The sequence below is a fragment of the Paralichthys olivaceus genome, chromosome 1 (assembly GCF_024713975.1).
Source record: "Paralichthys olivaceus isolate ysfri-2021 chromosome 1, ASM2471397v2, whole genome shotgun sequence".
NCBI classification, from domain to species: Eukaryota; Metazoa; Chordata; class Actinopteri; order Pleuronectiformes; family Paralichthyidae; genus Paralichthys; species Paralichthys olivaceus.
Genome location: NC_091093.1, coordinates 12,370,345 through 12,395,274, shown reverse-complemented (window position 1 = coordinate 12,395,274; position 24,930 = coordinate 12,370,345). Strand labels below are relative to the sequence as shown.

The window sequence follows — 24,930 nt, the reverse complement described above, 5'->3', positions numbered from 1 at the left end:
CCAGTGAACTCAAACAAGGCCATGTCTTCATCTGCTGCACACACTGGAGAACAGAAAGCACACTGCTCTCCTAAAACAACTCCATCATGAGTTTCTATTTGCACCCATTACTCTTTGTGGATATTGTGCCTATCTGTTTGTGTGTTGGGAGGAATCGGTGTGTGTTGATCTCTGTGATTCCCTTCACATACTAATAAATGAATTATACTCTACGGTCAAATTTATACTGCTGATACAAGGCTCAAAGTTCACTTTACCTGAACATTGATCTACAGATACATCAACTGACCTATTATCATCAAAGGTGCTATTTGATAGTAATTTACTGGTCTACAATGTTTACACTTGAGTTCTAGATCAAAAATGATTTTCAATCTTTATGACAGCTCACAACGATCAATAAAAACATTCCACACTGAGGTCTATTGTTTAGCCTTGACCCACTAATTGTTCAATTCAAGCTGGACAGCATGTGGTGTCTTGCCAAGCATTATTATAGGTATTAATAATTCACAGAAATACTGATAAGAGTTCGTAATTGCCACATCACCTACTGTTTTTGGCTCTAAGTTAAAAACACCTTCAAGTTTTAGGATCATGCATCAGAGATGTATGACTAAATACTGTAGAAAGTGAAAAGAACGAATGGATAGCAACTGGAATTTTGTGAACCAGCAGAAATATTGGTCCTCATTGCTGTCGTCAGAGGATCAACCACATGAATTTTCCAGACACTTCATCACCCACTGAGTCTTCTACATCTGCATGAATCATTTGCTTTTGCTGGATTAGAAAACTGCATCTTTGAGATTAAGCTAAATTTGGATAATATGGTAAAAAGAAAATTCCAAAAAATGTATCCCGAATATTCTCCTCAACATCAGCAAATTTACCTGAATATGGGTGTGTGACCAGGCTTGGGTTTATTCCATGAGAAGTGGGAGGGCACTGAGAGGAATTGTTCCCCAGGCCCGTCTTTCTTCAGGCTGTGCAAGGAATCGTCTGAGGGAGAGTCTAGATTAGGCGACATATTTCCTTGGTCATCTAGCCCCAGCTCCCCTTTCCCAGACTGCATAGCTGTTCTATCCTGTGAGGTCTTCCTTGTCTTAGATGGGATGTCTGCCTCTGATGGGCAGCACTGGAAGGGCGACATGCCCACAGAAGGACTGCCAATCCAGGTGTCTTCTGTAACGCTGCCCCTGGGCGAAGGTCCCGGCGTGGGTGTAGGTGAGTGATGTGGAGACAATGGGTTGGGATAGCAGATGTCAGCACTAGAGTGACGCCTCTTCCCGCAGGGTGAGGTGGGACGGGAAGATGGCCTGGAAGGTGGCCGTGGGCTGAGCCAATTTTCATCAGTGACACTGGTGCGTGGCGAGTGGCAGGGTGACTGTCGCGGTGACAGGCTGATGGAGTGGGAGTGGTGCACAAAGGCAGGGTGGTGGTGTTGCCAATGGGGCTGCTCCTCCAAAACTCCACCGCCGGTTTGAGGGGAGGCACAGCCTGGGGAAGTAAGTGGGGAGCCCAGGGTAAACCGGGCAGCTGCTTCATTAAGCTCTGAGTCAACATCATCATAGACGTGTGAGAATGATTCACAGGAGGAGGCATCAGAGAACCAGCTCCTAGAAGAGAGACTGCTGCATGGGCTAGGACTGAGCGAAGAGTCCCGGTATGAGTGGTCCAGCCGCAAATACAGGTGGTCTCTGGATAGAGGTCTGTCACCGTGATAGTCCCCATCTGGGCCATTGGCCCTCAGATCCTCCTCATTGGGATCCATCTCCTGCTGGCAGCTAGGGGAGATGGAGGTGATTTGGATACTGGGACATTCAAAGGCCTTTGGTGCCTCCATAGGAGCAGAGGGCAGCAGAGGGGAGGAGCCATACTTGGAGTCTTGTCCCTCATAGCATGGGGGATCCAATCCTGATTTGTGTGACTGAAGGCGTGGGGAAGTGTTGATGGCCTGGGAGTGAGACTGCATACCATGACGAGGCAGGCCAATAGACTGGTGGTTAGTGACCATAGCCTGGGGCTGGCCCACATTTAGGATGTAGAACGATGTGTTGTCATCAGGTTCCAGATCTAGGAGAAGAAAATGAAAGAAATATCAAGACACAGCAATCTAGAGAATATTTTCAGTTCCTATAATTGTTTCCTGATGTTTCACTCTGAATATAAAATGCTGATCAACAACACTATAGTGTATGATTAGTGTGGCAGTGATATTGGTACCATGGTATCAAAATTAATACCATGGATATTTGCAAATTATGGTGTTGAAAAAATATACAAACAAACAGAGGATTTCACCTGCACGACACAAGAATGGCAGAGAGAAAAGAAAACTGAAATCAGCAGCATGGAATCACTTGAATATACTAAAAATGAACATTGTCCTAGAAGATGGATACCCATTCTGCTAAAAAAGACTGGATAGTCATCACTCCATACTGACTTATGTATGAGTCCTGATTATTGCTTCAGTCCCAATCAAAACACATGAATATTTAAATGTCAACCATAAAATTATGTAATTTTCCAAATCACAAAGCCTGACAAGCCCCCTACATTTGCAGTGTGAGTCTGGACTTTAAAAGAGAAACAACTTCACCCCATAAGGAAACACACACACAGACACACACGAGAGAGAAATATATACATGATCATTACTGATCACTTGCTTTTACATCATTCCTTCTGTAAGTAATGTACTCATCCTGCTCCAGTCGAGCTTTCACCTGGTACTGCAATACAACAGGACTAAACATGAGCCGCTGCAAAACTTATCTGGTCACAGACCCAGGTGTGGTTGTGCCCTGAGTTTACACTTACATTACTGAGCCCAGTTTCAGGAAATTAGAGGCCAGAGTGTTGCTGGGTAGCAGGCAGTCATACAGGCATTGTTCCAAGAGGGATAACCAATGAACAGCACTACTCAGGAAACAAATTCACACAATGGTGCATGCTGTCGGCTGTCATCACAGCTAGCGCCGGCAGGCTATTTATACCAAAGGTCATCTGGCTCAGGCAGCATGTACACACACAAACACACACAACCACACACAAACAAACAGACAAAAGCTCATTGTCCGCACTGGCACTACTCTGTTAGAGGTTATTGATAAACTTCCACTGGATATGCTCTGCTGCTCCCATTGGGAATACCCCCCCCCCCCCCCCCCCAAACACACACACACAGACACACACCTCCTATGTTTTCAGATGTGAAAAGTAAATTTCACACGCAGAAACACTTTAAAGTAAGAATGTCCGAACTGAGAATATATTTGTATTTGGACATGAAATATGTCCAAATACATCTGCATCATGAATGTAGATTTAGATTCGGTACAGGCCACAATTCAGAACTCGTAATTTTCTTTTGTACAGCAAAAAATATTTTAAACACCCTACAGTGCCCAGTATAACATTTTTCCCCCCACATTTTACTGGCAGGCAAAATATGATTAAAAAAAAAATCCCACAATTTGATAGTTTGGTAATTACAGGGGCCCTGTATTTCAACCTCAATCTCATGTTATGCATGACAGCATGACATTAACTCTCATGCACAACAGTGCATACAGAGCAGGCAATTTATGGCTGCCTGCGAGGTTGGTAAAAAATTTTATGGATGTTCTGATGGCCCATGGACATGGTGACATTTATCCTTGTGCTGCCAATGGAGAGAGGGAGGGCCAGAAAAACATAAAGGTAGAGAGAGAGAGTCAGTTAAAGACCATTGCATGCAGCTCTCAAATGACGCAACAGAGTGATGCCATCATCACTATCATTCTTGTTTTTGTGGTTTTATCATTTGTCATTCCCTAATGCAAACAAAGTCTTGAATATCAGGCTGTCCACAAATTTGGAAAGAATGGGAATAATAAATCTAATGCACCGTCCCAGGGACAACAACACCGTCATATGATGCCAGTCACAGTCCTTCAAGTCTCATCTCGTGTATAAACTGCAGATTGGGTTGTTTGAATAAAGTTTAAAACTAAACATTTTATCTCTACTTGGGAGATTTGTGCAAAAAATGCCTGCTAAAAAGCCCACAGCACTTGACATTATACAGCCATCTACAGTAAAGTTAGTGTTAGCTCAATACGGTTGTTGGCACAAACACATAAGCAGTTTATAAGCCGCCTGTTTATAGTGCTAACCTGACACTGTAGCTGTGTTTTCTTACTGAAAACAAATCTTGCAATGGATTATAAAAACAGCTGAATGCCCCACAACAATGGCTACTGAGGAAAAGAACCAGTGTATGTTCATGCTCAACCGCAGCTGGCTACATGACTAGCTAGCCACAAGAACTTTGTGTGTCTCATAATATGATTAATGTAAGACTGCAATGAGATGGCATCCTCAGTTGCGTTTGTGCTCCAAACTCTATAATAAGCAATTTTAAATAACCTTCCACATACCACATCAGTGGTTTATTGGGATTGACCACTGGTCAGTCATCCCTAAATGTTTACTGGCCCCAGGCCACAGGACCATGGTCAGACCCTGCCATAAACCACTGTAAATAATAAATAACAATAAAAGTAAAATTCTGCAAACATCACCTAACATGTCACACCATCCATCCAGTCATGTGCAATCTTTGGCCTATTAAGTTATGACAAATACAACTTCTAATTTACAGTGAAAGGAAAAAACAAGAATCAGTTCAATTTTTAATATCCCTAATAAAATACCAAGATGCCCAGAGCAAAGATATAGGCCAATGAGCATTCATAAAACATCTAGCTTAGCTAAAAGCACAGGATAAAGTTGTGAAATCCTTACGCAACACTTCTCTTTATTCTGTAAATGTACCAACCTGCCTATGAGACACAAATTTGTTACATTGCAAACTGTGTAAATATTTAATATTTCAAATTCTTAGAAATATTTAACTTGACTGTCTTTGTTTGATTATCAAACCCATATAAATAGGCCATAACCTGGTAATAAGTCAATAGTTTGCTTTCACATGTATGGAATAATAAGTCAAAACTAATTAACAGCATCGTTAAATTAGTCATTGAGGCTAGTCTTGAAGAAGCAAGAAAAAGGGGTTTGGGGAGAAGAGTGTGTATCTACAAAATGTTTCTGCCCTCTCTCTCGTTCCAAGAGCAGCAACAGAGGCAGTAGCAGCTAGCAGGCTCTTTATTTATAGCTGTTTGGCTTTGCACTGGCCATGCCTGCCTGTCACAAGACTCAGCGGTAGATCCTCTGACGACAGCATCTGACTGACTGACAGGGAGCAAGAGAAGGACAACAGAGTCAAGAGGAAGAGACAGAGGCTATGAAGATTAGATCTGCTCACTCGCTGAATTGTGAAATAGAGATACATAGAGAAACACCCTACTCACGATAATACAAGAAAAGAGAGAAGGAGAGAAATAGTGAGTAGGAAACAGAGGACACGGAAGTAAGACAGACAGACAGACAGACACATACACTAACACCTGAACTGAGGGCAATATACATAACCATTGCTGAAATATCACCCCTGTCCTCTGGACTGTACACAATACCATGCTCACAGAGAACAAAAAAATCACCTGTGATGTAGTAAAAACCTGCATGTCATTGCATAATGATCTAAAAATGAAACAGCAAATCCACGTCTAGTAACTAATGAAAAAGGAAAAACATATTTAGGGTAGAATATTGAAAGTAAATAGCAGCATGATTAAAATTCAAATGTAGAAAATAAATTAAGCAATACTGTGTGTAAACCCAATTTTGTAAAACTCAATAGACAAGTTTCTTGTTTACAAACATATCTGTGGGTAAAAATGTAAATGCCATTTCAGGGTTGGATCTGTGTTGGAACTAGCATTGTGCACACAGCATTGTGATAATAGCTCAAATATTTTCACAATATAGAAATAAAGCAGCTCCTGGAAACCAGTGAAATTATTATTTGGATGGGACACATTCTTGTATTGCTCACCTCTTTATTAAACCACGCACCACCTTTGATATGCAACTCTAGCTGCTAGCATGACACATGATCCACAGAGAAACAGAAGCAAGTAGCTATTCACAGACTTCATAAAATCCAGAGCTGTGACCGGAGAGTCTTAGCTAATAGCTAATTCTGCTCTGAGCTAAAAGGCAGGTTAACTTATTAGGATTATGAACATTTTCCAGCCATTAATTTTGCCATTCACACAATAAAGCCCTCATTGATTATGGGATGCTGAGTGACTCCTGCATATTGGAGGCACCAGTGACTTTGCTAGATTAAATGCAATGAATGGCCCAAATGCACATTAAGAACAACAATCTACATTACCATTAACACAACCCTTAAAACATATGAGAAAACACTGCTACATGAAACATATTTCAAGTATAAAGCAAGTACATATATGAAGATTGTAGTTGACAAGGAGGAGCACATGCATGCAGCAGGAAGAGCCTGCAGGGATTAATGAGGAGTTTAGAAGTTGAATACTGTATGGTAGTACAAAATAAAAGTGGTGTTTGTGTGGATCAGTGAATTGATGTGCCATGCATAGGTTTTTAGATTTGTATCTGCCTCATTCAACAGTCCTACAACTCATATTATAATTTTCATCCCTATAGAAAATGCATATTCACCTGAAAGGATTTTACATTAAATGTTAAAGTTCATCATGTAAAACGTGAATTATCAATATAATTTTTCAGAGTCAGTTTGCCTCTCTGGTTTGCTGCTTAGCAAAAAACACAATAACACAACCGGACTAATTTTAGCTCTGCTCAATCACACCAAAACAACATTGAAGACAGATAATTCAGGGCTAGGCTGGGCAGTCCCAGGTGCACACTCAATGATGAGCTGCTGCCATTGTAAATTAGGTGCTAATCACACACAAACTGAGAGTGAAAATTAATGAAAATTGCGGTGAATGATCCGTGATTTTTTGCTGGTAAATCTGGCACAGTGTTTTCATGTGGCAATGTTTTTTTGTGAAACTTAAATGGGAGTTAAGTTCGTTTATCACAAGTGGATGAAATAAACAACACAAATTGCTTTAAAATGACTTGATAATAGTAAACAGTTTTGGCCTTGTACAGAGTTCCTCCACATGTAGTGCTGAATTTTCAAGATTTGGCATAAATCAAGACACTGATTCATAGTCTTTATGCAATATTATGTTTTAAAAAGTGTAAAAGTCCATTGGTTGGTTCGTGTCTGGAACAGTACATTTTTAAAATGTTACGTAAGACTGCATTTCAGTGGATAGAGTTGGGTAAAAAACGTGTTACTTTTAAGGGTACTGATCAAATTACATCGGTACTACCTAATATCTATTTATGTTAAACTAAATGGGGCCAAATTTCAGTGCCTGAGACCACATATGATTGAGCAAACAAGACCAACATCAGTCGACACTCCACACCAGTGGATTGCGGAAATGCACGCTAAGGCTTTTGAAGAGGAGACTAGCATGGCTACTCAGTAAGACGGCAATGGCTTGAACTTTTCAAAAGTCAAGCTACAGCTTACATTAGCATGCCAAATAATTTGAATCCTCCATGAAGGATGAAACATTAAGTGAGGCAAACCTCATCACTAATTTCAAGTTAGTTGGAGCAAGTTGTTGTTTGATATTACTGTATATGTCTTGGATGATATTATCTTAGTATTTTGAGCACCCCAAAACTTCGCCACTGGTTGTATCCAAATATTCTCACCAACATGTGATTAGTATATTAAAATAATATGTGATATGGTTTATTATGTCTGCAAACCTCAGTATGAATCCAAAAAAACACTGAAAAAAGGTACTGGGTTCCGGTGCTAGAATTCCAGGCATCAATACTGTTATCAGGTCAAGTGGGAATGATATTGAACCATAATTGCATAAAGTTCTTGATATGATTATGGGTGGATGTGGCTGAGGGGTAGAGCGGTCGTCCTCCAACCAGAAGGTCGGCAGCTCGATCCCAACCTTCCCTATCTGCATGCTGAAGTGTTCTTGGGCTAGATACTCAAAACCGAATGGCCCCTCATAGAAAAAAGATGTACATAGATGCACTGCATGATTGTGTGTGAATTTTGTGAACTTTGAGGTCATCAAGACTAGAAAAGTGCCATAAAAATACAAACCATTTACCATTATTTTAGAGAGTCCCCCTCTCTTCATGTTCCATAACAGCTTTAGACGTATTTGAGGGTAAGAAAAAGTCCATCAACTTTTCTTCTTTTGTTTTACCCATCATAGCACGTGATGGTGAGAGTTAAGTGGCAGTCTAGCATAGATGAGGGTCAGACAGGGGACGACCATGTTACCTGGCCCACAGCCCTCTCCTTGCCCTAAGATAAGATTAGCCTGCCACCTAAAACCCTCCAGAGTGGGGAAAGGGGTGGGTGGTGGGAAACCCCCGTCAGAGCCAAACAGTCATCTTAGGAAAGGAGGTCGGGAGGAGGAGAGGAGAGGAGAGGTACTGTATGTTTTATCAATGGCCTTGGTTGCAAATCCCCTGCACTGTTTCTGACAGTCAAGTACCTCACACACTCCTCAAGTGCCCATACATCAGACAGCCAATCCGGTTAAATAAAGATCTCTAAGAGGCTTTGCTGTACCTAAGCTAATAATAGCTCCGCCTCGCTGGGAGATGTTTGGGTCAAGTGTGGATGGTTGGATGTTGGTGACACAACAAACACCAGTGTATTCTCAAGGAAACCACAGGAAACGGCCTGGCCCACTGATGATGGTGGCATTCACTTTGGCTCCTCCACACAAAGCTTGACAGGCTTCTGGCTGACCGTCACACAGCCTGGGGATTCTCCCTTGAGGGATAATCCACAGAGACTGTGTTCCTCCCTCCTCCATACTCTCACTTCACACAAAGTGTGTCAGGGTCCTGTGACCGAGTCTGACACACAGGCCACATATTCTGAGAAAGTCTAGTTTACTATTGAGAGGGGGAAGAATTTTTCTCTCCCACAGAGGATGACAGGTTCCTGCTGTTGCACACACAATCTTTCTATCAGCCCCTCTTTGTGTGTATACAGTATGTTCGTGAGTAGGGGTGTAAAACTGTGGGTGGTAAATGAATTTGTGTATGTTCCTGTGTGCCTGTTGCAGTGCCTCTTTATGTGTCTTTTTGCTCATGCAATGTGGGTATATGGGAGTGAGCCTTTGTGTGTGTCAATGTTCACGCATGTGTTTATGTGTGTGTGTGTGTGTATGTGTGTATGTGTGTGTGTGTGTGTATGTGCACCTTAATTCATATTACTGTCTAAGGTTACCCACTTGCGCCAACACCATGTGGTGCTGAGGCAAGATGGTAACCTAAACCCAGGTTACCTTTGTGGTGGGCAAGCAAGTTGATTAGAACAGGCTCTGCTTACATCCCCTATACAGAAGGCTTTGTGTTCAGCCCAGTCTCCTCTTTCAGCTCTGCTAAAGAGCTACTGACCGACAGATCACAGCAACCACTGTGCCAAAACACAATTTACTGTAAACCTCATGGGATTATTGGCATATTACTTTGATAAATAATCAATGTAACATATTTTAAAATAGTAAAGGTGGTATTTGTCATCATTCTCTCAGAATATAAGCTTCTATTTGTCCAAATTGACTCAGAAAGAAACGTGTTGCATATAATCATGTTTATTCACTTAAAGATGCACCTTTTTCTTCTGCTGAACCAACTCATGGTATCTGCCATTACAGATTACCAATTGGACACCAGTGCATGAACGCCAAGGTTAAAAAAAAAATGTTTGTAAGATAACAACCACATTGTTGCTTCACTAGAAGACAATGGTGGGCTGCTGTTAATTAATAAACTGAGTGAAAATCAAGTTTTATCATGGCATTGATGAAGAGTGCAATTAAGTTATTGAGATCAAACAATAGCCCATTTTAATTTGAAATAAAGACAGTCTTTCAAATCCTTTTTCAAATGGAAACATTTATATTTTTGAACATTTGGGTTCATATGTATATTTGCAGCAATTCCCAGAAGAGCTGAAACAGGCTAATTTAAATCCCCCCCCTTGTGTTTTCCAAGACGTCTGTGCCTGGCTGGTTGCCTACATTTCTAAACACAGTGCTTGTGACGCACATGCACACACATATTGTAAGGGTTGGCCTTCACCTGTGGCTCTAGACCTTGCCGACTAGGTGTGCCAAGCTGGTGATCCCTGTATGTGGAGGTGGTTAATTCTATGCACACATAAAACTCAGTGAGAGTGAGAAAGAACAAAATCCAAACATCAGCGAGAATAGGTCAGGCTAGATTTATCTCGAGTCCTGCAGCACACAGCCAATATGGTAAAATCCTGACGTATGGCTCTCGGTTTCATCTGGCATCTGCAGAGCCTTGTTAGTGTCTTATCCTGTAATGTTATGTTAGGGATACATCAAGAAGGCTTCCTGTGCCGTCACAGCAGATTCACCAGCCAGTGGAGGCTTAACAATGGCAGCCTAAGTCAAAGTTAACATATGCCAGCAGCTAAATTAAGCTCCTAATTAACAATCTCATGCTGAGATAACATTATGGGCTGAACACAGAGTGCCAAGTAACCACCTGAACTAAATACACACCAATGCACGGAGATCCCTTTCAAACACATCACTAATTGCCTTTAGGATTGTTTAGATTTTAAAAGAGATCAGAAGAAATTGAGATCTATATTTTTTATCATAATTTAAAAAATATATATTTGAATGACATTTATAAAAAAATATATATACAAATTTTAATAGTTAATATTTACATAAACAAAAAACAGCAGTATACTGTTAAAACATTACACAACATAAAATGAACACCAACAGCAGCTTTAATCCTGTGTCAATGTATGCAAGTTATGTTCAGGCACAGTGTTATTGCTCAGGTAACACGTCTCAGAGCTTAATCCACAATCACTCTAATCATTTGTGAATTTAACGATAAAATGGTTGCTATTCTACTTTAACATTGTATACACTGATATATCTGACAATTGCTGGTCGCATCTTTGTTGTATCTGTGAGTGTGTTTACATACATGTCGCAACTCCCTCCCTTAAATTGGCTTTTCCCAATATCGTGGTCTCGTGTGCACACAACTAACTGTGCATTCATGTACATTATGTATTGGTAGAGCTGCAGTGCATTAGAAGATTGGCCTCCAAGGCGAACTCAAGCGGCTTGAGGGCCAGCAATAACCCAGAGCAGATAACATCAGAGGCGACTGCTAGCAGGGGTGACATTTAAACAATCTGTCAGGGGTGACTGTGCATGTGCCTGAAAAAGCCAGCTGGGAGAGTGAGAGGGAAAGGGAGAGCGAGAGCGAGAGAGGGAGAGAGAGAGTACTCTACAGTAAAATCAGAAAAAATAAAAAACAGTGTCAATAAATGTGTACCTAACAAATCACTTGGGCTGCCCACTGAAAGTCAAGGATTCATATCAGCTGCTGTGCTCTTGGTAAAGATCTCTGTGACAGGTTCAGGCCTTCGTGAACCTGGACCTTGTTAGCATTGGTACATTGACTAGCATTGCTACTTCCAGTAGCTGACTGTTAGGCTTTAAACTTGGTCTAAATGACTCCATTTCAAGTCTATTTTCAATGTTGGGGCTTCCGTTTTTTTTCTTTCTGTTGTTTTATTATTAAGTCCCCAGTTACTTCAATTGTATTGGATTCGGTTGCAACACTGTTTACCCCTGAGACTCCAAAAGTGTTTTGTGGACTCAATTCAATTCACCCACCCCTCAAACGCCATGGTGGTGAGATAATGAGTGAATTTTCATTTTTCTGTGAACTATCCCTTTAATGCACTATAGTCTCTGGCTTTTGTTAAATTGCTTGCAGCTGTAAAAGATGCTGTCATTTCTTATCCATTGTTAGCGTAGTCAGCACCCATTAGCTTGGAGTAACTCGGCTTGTTCACAAATTTACGTGAATGCTGCTGTCACCCTGAATGTTTCGCTGAACATCAGAAATCTGGCAGTTCAGTAGAGCATTCTTGATAGTCTGTGCAAAAAATAGGAATGAATTGTTGAGTATTCATATCAAACTGCCAAACCCGATTCAACTGATTATTATGCTATGATTTATGTTCTATCAAAAAAGTAATGCTGCCTATAAATGCATATATTAAATCCTCACATGAAGACATTTCCACGCACAATTCTGCAAGCATATGTTTTTTCCATCCTCTGTTTATTGAGGTAGTGGGACAGAAAAAGAGGAGACAGTAAGGTGATAAAAAAAATGTAAAGAATCTGTCTCCACTGCTTGGGGGAGAACCTCATAATAGTCCTGTTACTCTTTATCACGTTTGTAATCAGACCAACACTAAACAACAGAAAAAATTGCAGGACATAATTAAGGAAAAAAACAGAAATGCACAAAATTACTCACCAAAAAAGAAATGAATGAACGAATGTACGGTAAAAACAAAAAGATGTCTAAAGTTAAAAACCCTTCCTTGATGTCTTTTTTACAGCTCTACAAGTCTACACATGTTTAACAAGATGACTACAGAGTATCTTAACCTCACAAACACAATTCATGCTCTTCTCTTCTGAGCAAAATGTGCATGAAGCGATGAGCAGTTACGGTTATGGTATGGTTAAATCCTCTGTCCACAATTTGTGTGTAATTTCCTTTTTGCCCAGCTGTCAAAGTCCACATGGTCCAAATTCCAACTATGACCCGTGTAGTAAGGTCCACTCAACAACATGAGCCCCAGTGGGAGTGTGTACCATCACCCCATTGAAAGTCCCAGTGGTGACTAGTGAAGTGTTGCTTGTTGTTATCTTAATTTAAACATTTTCCTGTTTATCCCATCTAAAACATCCCATCATTCACCTCCAATAAAGGTCACCGCTACAATCACTGCTTCTCACTGCTTCTCCGTAACTCAGTTCAGAATATCACACACGATCTTTGGATATATATTGGGGAGTGGGAGAAGAAAAGCTGCACCGGAAGGACGTGCCAAAACCGAGCATTAGCTTGACTGAAGAATAGCTTTGATGGGTGGCCTTAAAATAAAATGGGATTAAAACCAGCCTAATCCCAGTATAGCAGAGAAGAAACAAAAAAGTGGAACTAGATGCATGAGTTCGACAGCTTTCTCTCGGGTGTAATGCAGCCTCTGACATGTTGATACAGCGCAGCCAGCGGTAGCTTCAGTTACACTAAATTTAAACTAGACAGATGCCACACATAGTTACTCATGCCTCGCCCTGGGAAACAAACGTCTCATTCATCACAGTAGATGCTGGGACCCCTCAGTTCAGTAAGGTTAGGGGGCACCCACACGGTAATCTTGCCCCACATGTGGACCTCATGCATGACTGTCTGACCTTTGGCCTCTCTCATCTTTTCCATATTCCTAGAAACGTCACGACTTGTAGGTGCACGAGTTTCTCACACATACAGCCGTTCATCTGAAACTAAAAGTTAAAGTCTAGAAACTTGCTTGTTTGACTGTCAAACACTACAAAGTCCTTTTCTGTAAAATGACCAAAGCTTTGTTTAAATAATTTATTTAATTTCTTTTTTGTCTGTTTTGTATATTTCATTTGTTGAGACGTTTATCATGATAATACTGCCTCTACATCAAGTCATCAACAAGCTTCACAAATAGAATGATACAAATATTTAAAAGGCCAACTGGACATCAGCGAAGTGTAAGTCATACAACATAAAATACTATCAACAATACTTAATGTTGTTCATACAGTTGAACCTTAAACTAGACATCTCTCATCAATTTGTCTCTCTGTGTGTTGTTTAAGTGAAAAATTAGATATTTTCAGCTGTCATTTTTGTGACAGACTAATATTAATAAAAACAGCCTTCACTCCAGCAACAGCTGTTTTTCTAAGTGGCTGCTCCCACCCCTCAACCTTTAAGTCCAGATAAACACACACACGTGCACACAAAACACACCTGGCTTGAGTCTGGGAGTGCCAACACACTCACCTGGCGATGTGGCACACAGCATTCTTCCACCCCTCTCCTCGTTACAATCGCAAAAGGGCTTCAGCAGTACAAAGTTGGAGGCTGCAGACGTGCTGGAGCGAGAGGGATTCTCCTGCCCTGCGTACCGACGAGTCACTAGAACCTGCCGTCTGCCCTCTGCCACTCTCTTTGGGAGCTCAAAATAGTCCACCATGAGAGCGATGTAATTTCATTCTTTCAGTCTTTCCCACGACAAGGACTGAGAGGATGGTGCTCTTGCTTCAAATAACCAGAGCCATGACAACACAGAGACACGGGCAAAATGGCTTTCTCCACTCAGCAGCTCTCAGTTTAATCACTTCATTATGACACAAATGTGCCTTGACATGTCCTCATATTTAAGCAAGACAAAGTTACAGGTAACTTAGCAGAACAAAATCAAACCTGACAAGAAACTTAGTGGTTGTGGTGACTGCTGGCATCTGGAGATTTCATTAGCCTACATCAGTCTTTCTGATGTCACTGGTGGTCTCTTTCATATCCTGAGAAAGCAGCGTGAGAGGAAAGAAGCCTCAGTCGTCCTGCTGGCTGGTCTGCAACGATCACTACTGCTGTGGCAGCAACCAACAAACCACAAAAAAATCATTTTAACATGGGCAATTCAAAAAAAGTCAAAGTGTTTGAAATATGAACAAAAATGAAACAGAGAAATGTCTTGATAAGGTGAATAGGCGAAACAAAAGAGCTGTATTCTCGTTTCCTTTACCAGCTGTTAGAGAGCGGTGCGCTCCCCTCTCCTTTTATTCCACCCTGCCATCTGAACCCCACATGGCATGTCTGGGCAGAGAGCCAGCCACCTCCACTATGGATCTACTACTCTGCCACCCATAAAGGGCACTTCTGCCTCCCTCCTGCCTCAAACCACCTCAGAAGTCCAATGAGGCCACTGCTCGTGACCTGCATAACCACATACTCACCAATACCTATTTCTACCACTCACGCATTCACTTCACAATAGACACTGTCAGACAAAAGACACTGTCCAACAAATGGGATAAGTGGTACATCAAGGACTAAGCTGGAGTACAAGTTGTACCATAACTGTAAGATGATGCTATTTTCATTTATGAAACTAGACTCAAATCTTTGAAGGGAAATATGTTCTAAAGTTAGTATGCATGACCAGCTGACCCTGTTTGATACTACATATGAAAGCAAGTTTGAGGACACACTCAGGCGAACCCATCACACACACACATATACTGCCACATTCAGAGTTGTTTGTTTCATAGTCACAGTCAGTTAGCTGGGGCTGTAGTTACCCAAAACCCCAACTTATATACATCTTAACACATTATTTCCCCTGCCTATGTAAATCTACGGTGGGCTCAATCTAGGATAAATGATTGAAAAGAAAGTATGTGGCTGCTGCTTGCTCATGGGGAATCTCCTCCTTTATTCTCACAGAATCATCAGAATATTGTATAGATGTTTAACTCGACATTTAGCTGTAACCAATGACAAGACTTGTCACTTTGATGGTTATATATGTAATAGATTTCACCTAAAGATTTTAACAATTAACGCCAATAAAAATTGTTTCTTTCAAGGGTCAGATCACACAAATATTGTGTAAAAATATTTTTCAAATCATGCAGGAATTAATCTGAATAGAGTTTGAGATATCTGCATCAGACGTCACGACACAACTAGCAATAATTTGTGCTGATTTATATTTTCTGACATACCATTTATTAAATCTAACTATTCACAAAATCTAAATGTTTGTGACCAAAGGCTAAAAGTTGTGTAAAATAGTTTGCTTTACTCCGTACAGCTCATATAGAAAGAATGAGAATCATTTGACTTTCATTGTTTCATTTCTTCTTGTGTATCGTAATCTTCTTCAGGCCTTTCTGCCATAGAAAGACTTAGATGCTGCACCTAGGTGCAGAGCGCCTTAAGCTCAAAGAATTCAGAAAAGCCTTTAGGCCACATATCAGAGCAAAGAAGTGATTTGTTCTCATACGGAAAGTAACAGTAATTTGGCAACAGGAGTCAACAATCAGTGTTTGGATAAATGTTTGTGTGACTGATGAGAGGCTCATTACCATTGTCATTCACTGATGTGACTTAAATGATGTTGGGACCTCATCAGTGAATGTAATGATGGGGTGACATCACAGTTACAATACAGAATGTTGCTTGGTGAGTTTGTAAACAGAGTTTCCCCCTTTGGATTCATTTTAGTTACAATGCAACGCAATGGCAGTAAAGTTTAAAAAACAAACACAGTTCCAAAATGCAGCTCAAATCATCCTGTGTTACCATAACGTCACTACTCCACATTCCAACATTATACATTTCCCCACCACTGCGTTCTCCAATTTATATGCAAATAGGTCTCACTTCTATGCTTATGATTGGTCATACAAGTTAAAGTAATACACTGAAAAATCTTAGACAGGCATTTGTGAGGGAACACTTTTGACTAAAAGTGCATTAAGCATCTAAGTCTTTAGAAACCCTTGAAAAAGAATGTGTTCTTGTGACTCAATACTGCATCATTCCATGTCTTTGAGTCATCGTTACTGGCTACAGCTTAACATAGATTAGTTCAACTTTGACTGGGTCTAACTTTGACTAGTCTGAATCAAACATTTTACAATTTTCAAAATAATATTGTTGCTGTATTTGTTTTCAAACATCCACAGCACAAATCCAAACCATCATTTAATTTCAGCTGGCCTTACCAAATCAAAATTGTCTGACAACTGTTTGGTACAGTCAGGTGACACTAAACTGAACAATTCAGTTCAAAATCTTAAACCATTTCCTGGATTTTCAAGTAGATGCAAACAATAACACCACGTCTTTTGATTTAAGAGTGCAACTAAATAAACAGTGAATGAGGCCTTTTCCATTTCCAAGAGAAACATATTCCAAGAGGAGGTTTTTAATAAGCATCATTACTAAAGTTAGATACGCATGTTTTGTCAGAAAAAAAACCTTTGCTGAGTACTGACTTTAACCATGCTATGTTTTCAGTGAAATATGAATGACCATATCTCACTTTCTAGTTAAGCTAATTCACAGAGGGAATCAGGGGGAAAACCCTGAAATCAACGTTTAATGACTCTGAATCAAACAGTGGCTTATTTCACCTCAGAGTGACGGTTGCATAGCAAGAAAACACATTAGGACACACAGAGATAAAAACAGACAAAGAAAAGAACAAAAAATGAGAGACAGCGTGTTGTTGTGTATCAAACCATTACAGATATTTTAATCACATTCACATGTGTAAGTAGAAATGCTGAAAAAAGAGTGAGATAACAGACGCTTGGACTTAGTGAAAGTCAAAGTGCACAGGAGGCCAACATCCATGATTCATCTCCATTAAAGAATAAGATGCAACCTGCTCACATAGGGAGCACTGTTTTTAGAAAGTTAAGAAAATTATCTAAAATATTATGACTTTTGGTTATGTAGAACTTGGCACTGTGGTTTTTGTTCTGGTTTTGGGAGTTTTTTACCTCTCCTGTTCATGATATTCAAATCATACATCTTCATAAATATTGAAATGACAACAATCACAGCCCAATTCAAGCAACATGTAAAAATTAGACGCTCAGTGAGGTAGAAACCTGTGAGATATTTAAAGAAGAGATTCTTACAAAAACAAGTCTGGACTTGAGCCTTTGCCTTCAGCGATGGAAACCAATGCAGCAGTGTGCACCTCCCTGTTACTCTGGCTTCGTGATCCTGTATTACACCTCAGTTATTAATTCGGACAGGCACCCCCCTTTTGGGCCAAGTCATACAGTCTGGACCAGATTAAAACCACTTACACAGTGGTGCTTTTATTCCTACGCTTATTCCAGCTGCAGTTTTTTTCCCTCATCCCATCTCCAAATTAAACGTCTTTTTTAATGAAAGGAAAAATTGATCTATAATAGCACAAGCCAAACCTTCACAGAGTCATTACTCTGCCAAAGATTCATGAAAAGGACAAAGCCGGAGAATTGACTGGTTCCAATGGTTTAGGCCCAAAGACAGAAACAAATGAAGGAGCTCAACAGCAGACCGAGGAAAATGCCACACATGTATTATTTTGTGGGTTCAAATCAAGCTCATGACCTTTTCGTAACTCACTCAGCTTTTGGATAATATATAGTGTCTTAAGGTTACCCAAATTTCAATTAAATGACAAACCCAAACCTAAAAGGCAGCAGCGTGTCATTCCCAAGAATAACAAAGGATGTATTATACATTTTAGCAATATGAGATAACTGATTATTTCCACAGCCACTTCAGTCGATTCCAATTTGTTTTCATTTTACTGAAGCACTAATTCAATCTAGTTTCCACAGTGAAAATTGACCTGTTTTTCTGCAACTGTGACGCCTGATGCAGACGTCTAAATATCCCTAGTGAGTGCCTGCCTCTAAGTTAATATTCCACTGTTTTCAAGCATCTGCAATCATCAAACAAATTATCAAAAAATGATCTCTGCTCAACATCAGCAAACATGTAACAACTGATTCTTTTGTCTGCAAGATAACTAAACTCTTGAATGTTTTCCCGATCTTAATCCAAAATATCTGCCCCATCAAATATATATATAAATTATATTCACTTTGCTGCTACTATAATTCTATTAATCAATAAACCCAGGCATTCCACATCTGTAATAATCACTTCTTCTCCACTGTGATTTTATTTTTCCAATGAAACCTTTTAACAGAAAAACATAATCTTCCAGCTTTGGTCCTTTGATTTTGAATTTTCACTTTGAAGCATTGCTTAGTCTGAGGAAGAGGGAAATGCGAGTGTCATGCACCTACGGCAACTCATTAATCATAGTAGACACTTTTAATCAATGATCCACTGGAATAAAGACTATTTTCAAGTTTACTATAGTGTTGTATTGTTATTGTCTAATGCATATTGTACAGTATGCCTTCCACTCTATTTGCCCTGGGTATAAAAAGAAAATGACTGGAGCTGCGTCCTGACAGACTCATCATCATCAATCTGATCAAGAAGTTCCTCAATACTGCATGTGAAAGCATCATTAAAATTACCTGATGATTACACATATCTCTATTTTTTATGCCCCTGACATTTGTGAGATATAACACATCTAATTTCAATGATTAACAAATATTTCTAAATTCAAACCGCAATTTTTAGAAATTAAAAAATATTATTAAGAGGTCTGGCTATCTCTTAACCTAATGATAAAGTTGACAAACTTTAACAGGTTTATACTTGCTTGCACTGCATAAGATAGAGTTGGTTTCAAAACTTTTTACTCCCACACATAAGGCCTGTGAAGGTACAAAACTTTTCATGGTACAATGCGTGGACCATCTCACGTCAATAAAACCATTTCTTTCTCTTTTGAAAATAAATACTGAAAAATCATTTTTATTACATCACTTAATTTTAATACTTTTACCAAAGTGCTTCTATTATTGCAGAATTTATTTAACTTGATTTATTTTTTTATTTGAATTTAACCAGACAGGCTGTAATTAACTGTGCATACACACAATATACAACAATTTGTTGTCATTATAGCTGTGGAAACTTATATCTTACATTAATATTTTATAACTACAAATATCAGGCACTACTAATATCTAATCCAGCTGTATAGAGACATTGGTAACCTATAGTTGTCTCTTTGTAAGAAACTATTGTTCATATATCTTTATTTTAATCTTTTTCATGCCTCCTTATAATGGTATTGTCTTTTATCTAGATCCTCAGCCTGAAATAGTCAGTCTATCTCACAGATTTAACTAAATTAAATGAATGTTATATTATTGATTGAAATGACACTATACAGTAATAATTATTAACTAACAGCATAGACTGTTCACAGTGAAGTAACACAGTGCACATGCCTGTCCTACCTCTGGCTTGTTGTGTAAACAGTGAGATAGTAAAAGTTTTGGCAACATTAGCATGCGGCACTTTGCAGAAATGTGCATGGAGTGACATTCAAACTCTTCCTTTTCTCGGCCAAACTGAACTTACACCATGTCAACAACGAGCCTGCACACCACTGCTGCAGTCTGCCACAGGTACACACCGCTGACAAGTTCTCTGACACACACACTGGTGGTATTTTACACGGTTTTAAACTTGATTCGCACCAGACTAAAGCAGCACTTATGCTAACCCGCTAGCATGTCCAGCGAATGACAGCCGATGTTGCTGTGGACATCATATGGAAAAGACGCCTGATGTGGTTTTGAATGTCCCAATTCGTCTAAACAGAAATAGAAACAAAATCATCATTAATAAACACTTCGGTAAGGGTCGGTTCCTCTTCTGCAGAGCGCTGAGTGTCGAGTCGCCGGCATGGAGCCGAGAGCTGCCGGGTAAGTTTCAGGCAGTACCAGCTAACAACACGTTGTTTGTTAAGTTTAGCGCCGGTACACACGGACTGAGAACACACTGACCTGCCGGGCCTAACGGCTGCTGCTGCCCGTCCTCCCCGAAGATCAGGCGGAAGTCCAGCTCCTCGGTCCCGGGGCAGTTTGCGGTAGTCATCGGGTTTGACAGCTCGGGGTTTTCACCCCCCCGCCACTCGACCGTCGACCGCTGGAGCAGTTTTCGCTCTCCGAGAACCTCACCACATTTACCGGCTGACTTCAGCTGTTGTTCATGTCACTTCCTAACTGTTGACGAGCCCGTGTTTTCTATTCTTCCTTCTTTTCTTTCTTTTATTTCCCGCTCAACAAAACCCAGAAAACACAGCGCGCTGCCTCCGCTTCCTCCGGCAGCTCACCACCCGAAACGCTGCCTTCAACTTGGGTCAAACTCGCCTGCGCTTGTCTCCGTGTCTCTCGCTGCTCCACAACATCAAGTGTTGTGTGTCTGTGCAGCAGTTTAATGAGCGATATGAAATCCAGCGAACTCTCCCTGCAGTTATCCCGTTATCTCTCTACCTCTCTCTCTCTCTCTCTCTCTCTCTCTCTCTCCGTAGCTGCTATCCCAACTTTTACTAACCCCGCGTGACAAGGCAGTTCCAGCGGTGACGTCAGCAGACACAACACAGGGCACGCGCACACACACACAGACACAGACACAAACACACAGACACAAACACACAGACACACACACAGACACACACACACACACACACAGACACACACACACACACAGACACACAGCCCATCAGTGAATAAACAGTTACTAAAGCCTTAAAGTGCCTGGAGTGTATTGTTTTCAAATGTGTTGTATATTTATTTTTTGCTTTTGACCAGAGGTCCATGACCAGGTATATAGGAACATTATTCTAAAATTGTACATATGAAGATGAACTTTATTGATCTCACAAATTCACTTGTGAGAGCAGCAGATAGTCAGAATGATCAAATAGGAAATACAAAATCCTATTAGATTTCAAAAAATAGTGAATACGATTTGTAGATGTATGAAAAAACAGATGATCGCACAAGGACTTACACTGAAGACACATTATAATATATGATAAAATAAAATGTGATCAAAAATGGTATGTGTATGTGAATTTCACAATTATAGGCGTACATATAGAACAATTTCACATTATACAGATACAAATTCAAGTAATGTGCAAGAGGACATGTTAATCAAGAGTGGTGCTTGTCTTATTATTGTGTTATTAATTTTTTGAGAACCAAAATGTAAGCATCTGATTTTTTCAGTTCTTTACCATTTTTCTTTATCTAGTTATCTTATTCTTTTCCTCCATTAGATTTCAGCCAACTGCCTCAACCCCACTTCTTTGTGTGGCTCCAATCCGAGCCCGGATTGTAAGTATTAATGACACGATGCACTTTTTACCTTTAGATCCCAGGAGCCTGTCAGCACAGAGGTCCATTAATTTCTAATCAGCCAATTTAGGCTGGTGAATGGGGCTAGACTGTGGTTAGAGAAGAGCAGACATCTTGACCAACCACATTGTTGCTTGGATCATTGATGGTGCAGCCTAAATAACACTTTTAAAATGTTGTTTGTGTTCCCTGAGTAAAAGCTTTTAGTTTCTGCCCAAACTGTATATTTAAATAGTGTTATACACATGGTGGGACTGGGATGTTTTTAAGGAAGTTAAGGAAACTACATTATTTAGACCAAAGGTTTTATAATGGCTGAAATGTTGTGACCTATCTGTATGGACCAGTTAAAATGCAATGTGTACTCCTCGTGCCTGTATTTATAATGAGAAACTTTTAAATGTTACTTATGTGGATTTGCTTCTTGATTGCACAGCACACTCATGCCTGCAATGCCTTTATTTCATTGATGGTTTAAATATCAGTGCTATTCTGAGAATGCGTTACATTCAGTTCAATCTAAGGCCAGAATGGCAGTTCCTCCTGTGCAGTGTACACGGTCTGTTCCACTCCCTCTAACCTCTGTGTCTCTATCCAGCTCATGAATCTTCTCAGGTTAATCTTTATTAGCAACACAGCGGTTGATGTGCTCTAAACCTCCAAAGTGTTGCCACTTTAATGATCCTCTTGCCTCACAACCTCTTGTTAGCTGGGGAAAGCTGTTGTTGATCCAAAGTAATGGCGGGGTGTGAGGCCCCCCTACCTGTACTGCAAACTGATTCACTCACCTGACCACTGGTGCCCGGGATCACTTACACACAAACACAAAACAGACACACACATGCACACACACACACACACAGAGACATTTATACTTGTGGCTGATCAGGAACATGCCTTTATCAACCAAATAATGTTTCAACACACACCGATAGCTGAGTTGTAAAACATCCTAAATTTTTATCATGTGCTTTACTGCGATCATATACTGCCCATCAAAGATTACTGACATTGAAAATAATATTTTGGGCTTTTATGGTCAAATTACAATTGAAGAAACACATGAAAACACATTTTCTATTTTCAAGCTCGACCAAGAAAAAAAAGTCTGTATTTATTATACTCCTGAAAATAACTTCAACTGCAAGTGAATATTTTGATGTAAATCAGTCCATCCTCAAGACAAATAACATCTGCTGCAGAGAACACCTTCTCATAGCCACGTTATGTATGTGCTAGATGCATGTGGGCGTACAGACGCTCAGCTCACAAATGCATCTGAAAGCATCAATATCACATTTCCTGTGGCCTTTAGTTCCAAGCAAACACACAGGGTTTAACCCCTTTTTGCCATCTTTTGAAGCAATTCACTCCAACAGACAAGACCCTGCAACATGGTTATTCCTCTCAAAACTGAAAGAGCGTGGACTAAATCAGAATAATTGTATCCTGCCATTTTAGACTGTTCCTATCCATACAGAGATCTGATGAATAACACAAATGATTCTATTTCACTCAGAACATTTGCTGTAACTGACAGAACAGAAGCCCAAATATTTTACATAAACTGGTGTTAGGAAATACGTTTATGAACTACAATTCAGTGATACTGTGACTTTCATAACCTTTATAAGCAAGTCTCATATGATTCTGACTTACAATGGAAAAGAGAAGCAGAACAAATGTGACTGGAACATCCTCTTGATCCGTGATTCTTGACTTGTTGCAACATATGAGTCAGTTGTTCATCAAAACAAAAATATAATTCAATCAAGCAAAATTACTGAGTCAAAATCATTCTTTAAAAATTGTACAAGCACATTAAAGATTTGACTTTCCCAATAATTACAGTGAAATGGAATTTGTAACTTGATTGAAAGACACAAGGTTTATGTTGTAAAGAATCCAAATGATTCTTTATACCCAGACTGTAAATTTACCTTTGAATGATAATGATTTGACTAAATTTGGTTTTAAATTATTATCATATTTCTCTGTGGCAAAAACACCACTTGACTGAACTTTCTTCCGTGCGACAGGCGTGTCTCCAGACCCACCCGAGTCTAATTCAGGTTACCTGCGTCTCTTATCTTTGCAGATGACCTTTAAAGAGGAGAGATAAAAAAAAGAAAGAGAAATCATGTGGGAGGCTGTAGATGTGGTTTATGATATTATGTGCTTGCATACAAAGTTATGAGGGGGAGAAAAAAATGCAGCATCTGCCCCCACACTGGTCTTGTTTGAGAGGTGTCATTCTTTCAAGGATTGGGGTTTGCACAGAAATGCAGTGCAGCACTTTGGCACTGTGTGATGTTCTGTAAATGTCAACAAATATCATATGGCACTGTGACTGAATGTCAGCTGTTAATGAATGAAATGCTGACTGAGGATATTACACTGTTCAGTAGAAATAATAATACTATATGTTATATATGCTAATTTAATTGTGTGGTTCTCTGATTCAGAAAAATATGATAAATAATCGGTCATTTATTGAAGTTTTATTGTAGAAATGGAATTTATTTGTGTCTTAGTTCAAATATTATAGACTCAGAAGAAAAGTGCATGAACTTGCTCTCTTCAGATGACTTGATATCTTCCTCGTTGGTTCATGCTGCCCCCTATTGGTCAATCTGTGAGACTGAATATTGACTTGTCTGAACAGCACAAACAGCACAAACAGCCCATAATCCGAATTATTTGAAACTTGAAATACAGTGGGAACTAAACTCATTTAAGTTTATGTTTATTTTTGCATGTTGCATCACATGAGTTCACATAAGTAGCCATTATGAAGATAATATCTTTTTTAATATAAATATTTTGTATTATTATGTTTCACTAATACAAAAAAGTAAAAATACATGAGAAAATTGCTTAGAAACAAATAAAAACACTGTCATTGAAAAATGAATAAAAGACGAAAAACACAAAACAGTAATTTATATAAGATCTCCGATTACAAGAATAAAAACTAAAGGTAAAGCAATTATATATCCAGCTCACTTCTTTCATTAATCACATGCCACAGCACTGGTTTGGTCAACATGTGACTGAGAGTCTGTTTCTGAAAGTGTGTGTGTGAGTGTGTGTGTGTGTGTGTGTGTGTGTGATGAGGCCACAATGAATCAATGGGTGAGCTGATTCATCCAGCACATGGCTGATGTAGCTGATGTACGATCAATGCTAGATG

At 39.7% G+C, this 24,930-nt stretch overlaps 1 protein-coding gene across 3 annotated transcripts in view; it reads right to left on the bottom strand.

Moving 5' to 3' along the window:
* Positions 1-20,938, bottom strand: part of nfatc3a (nuclear factor of activated T cells 3a) — a 61,380-nt gene extending 40,442 nt beyond the window's left edge. The window contains exons 1-2 of one of the 3 annotated variants that reach the window (XM_020080277.2): positions 20,379-20,938; positions 894-2,076 (exon numbers count right to left, since the gene is read on the bottom strand). In XM_020080277.2, the coding sequence (XP_019935836.2) occupies positions 894-2,076; positions 20,379-20,469 (1,274 nt within the window). In that variant the 5' untranslated portion in view covers positions 20,470-20,938. Of the gene's footprint in view, positions 1-893; positions 2,077-13,890; positions 14,132-20,378 lie in introns of those variants that run through there. The other 2 variants (XM_020080278.2, XM_020080279.2) reach the window with 2 other exon arrangements.
* Positions 20,939-24,930: the final 3,992 nt, after the last annotated feature.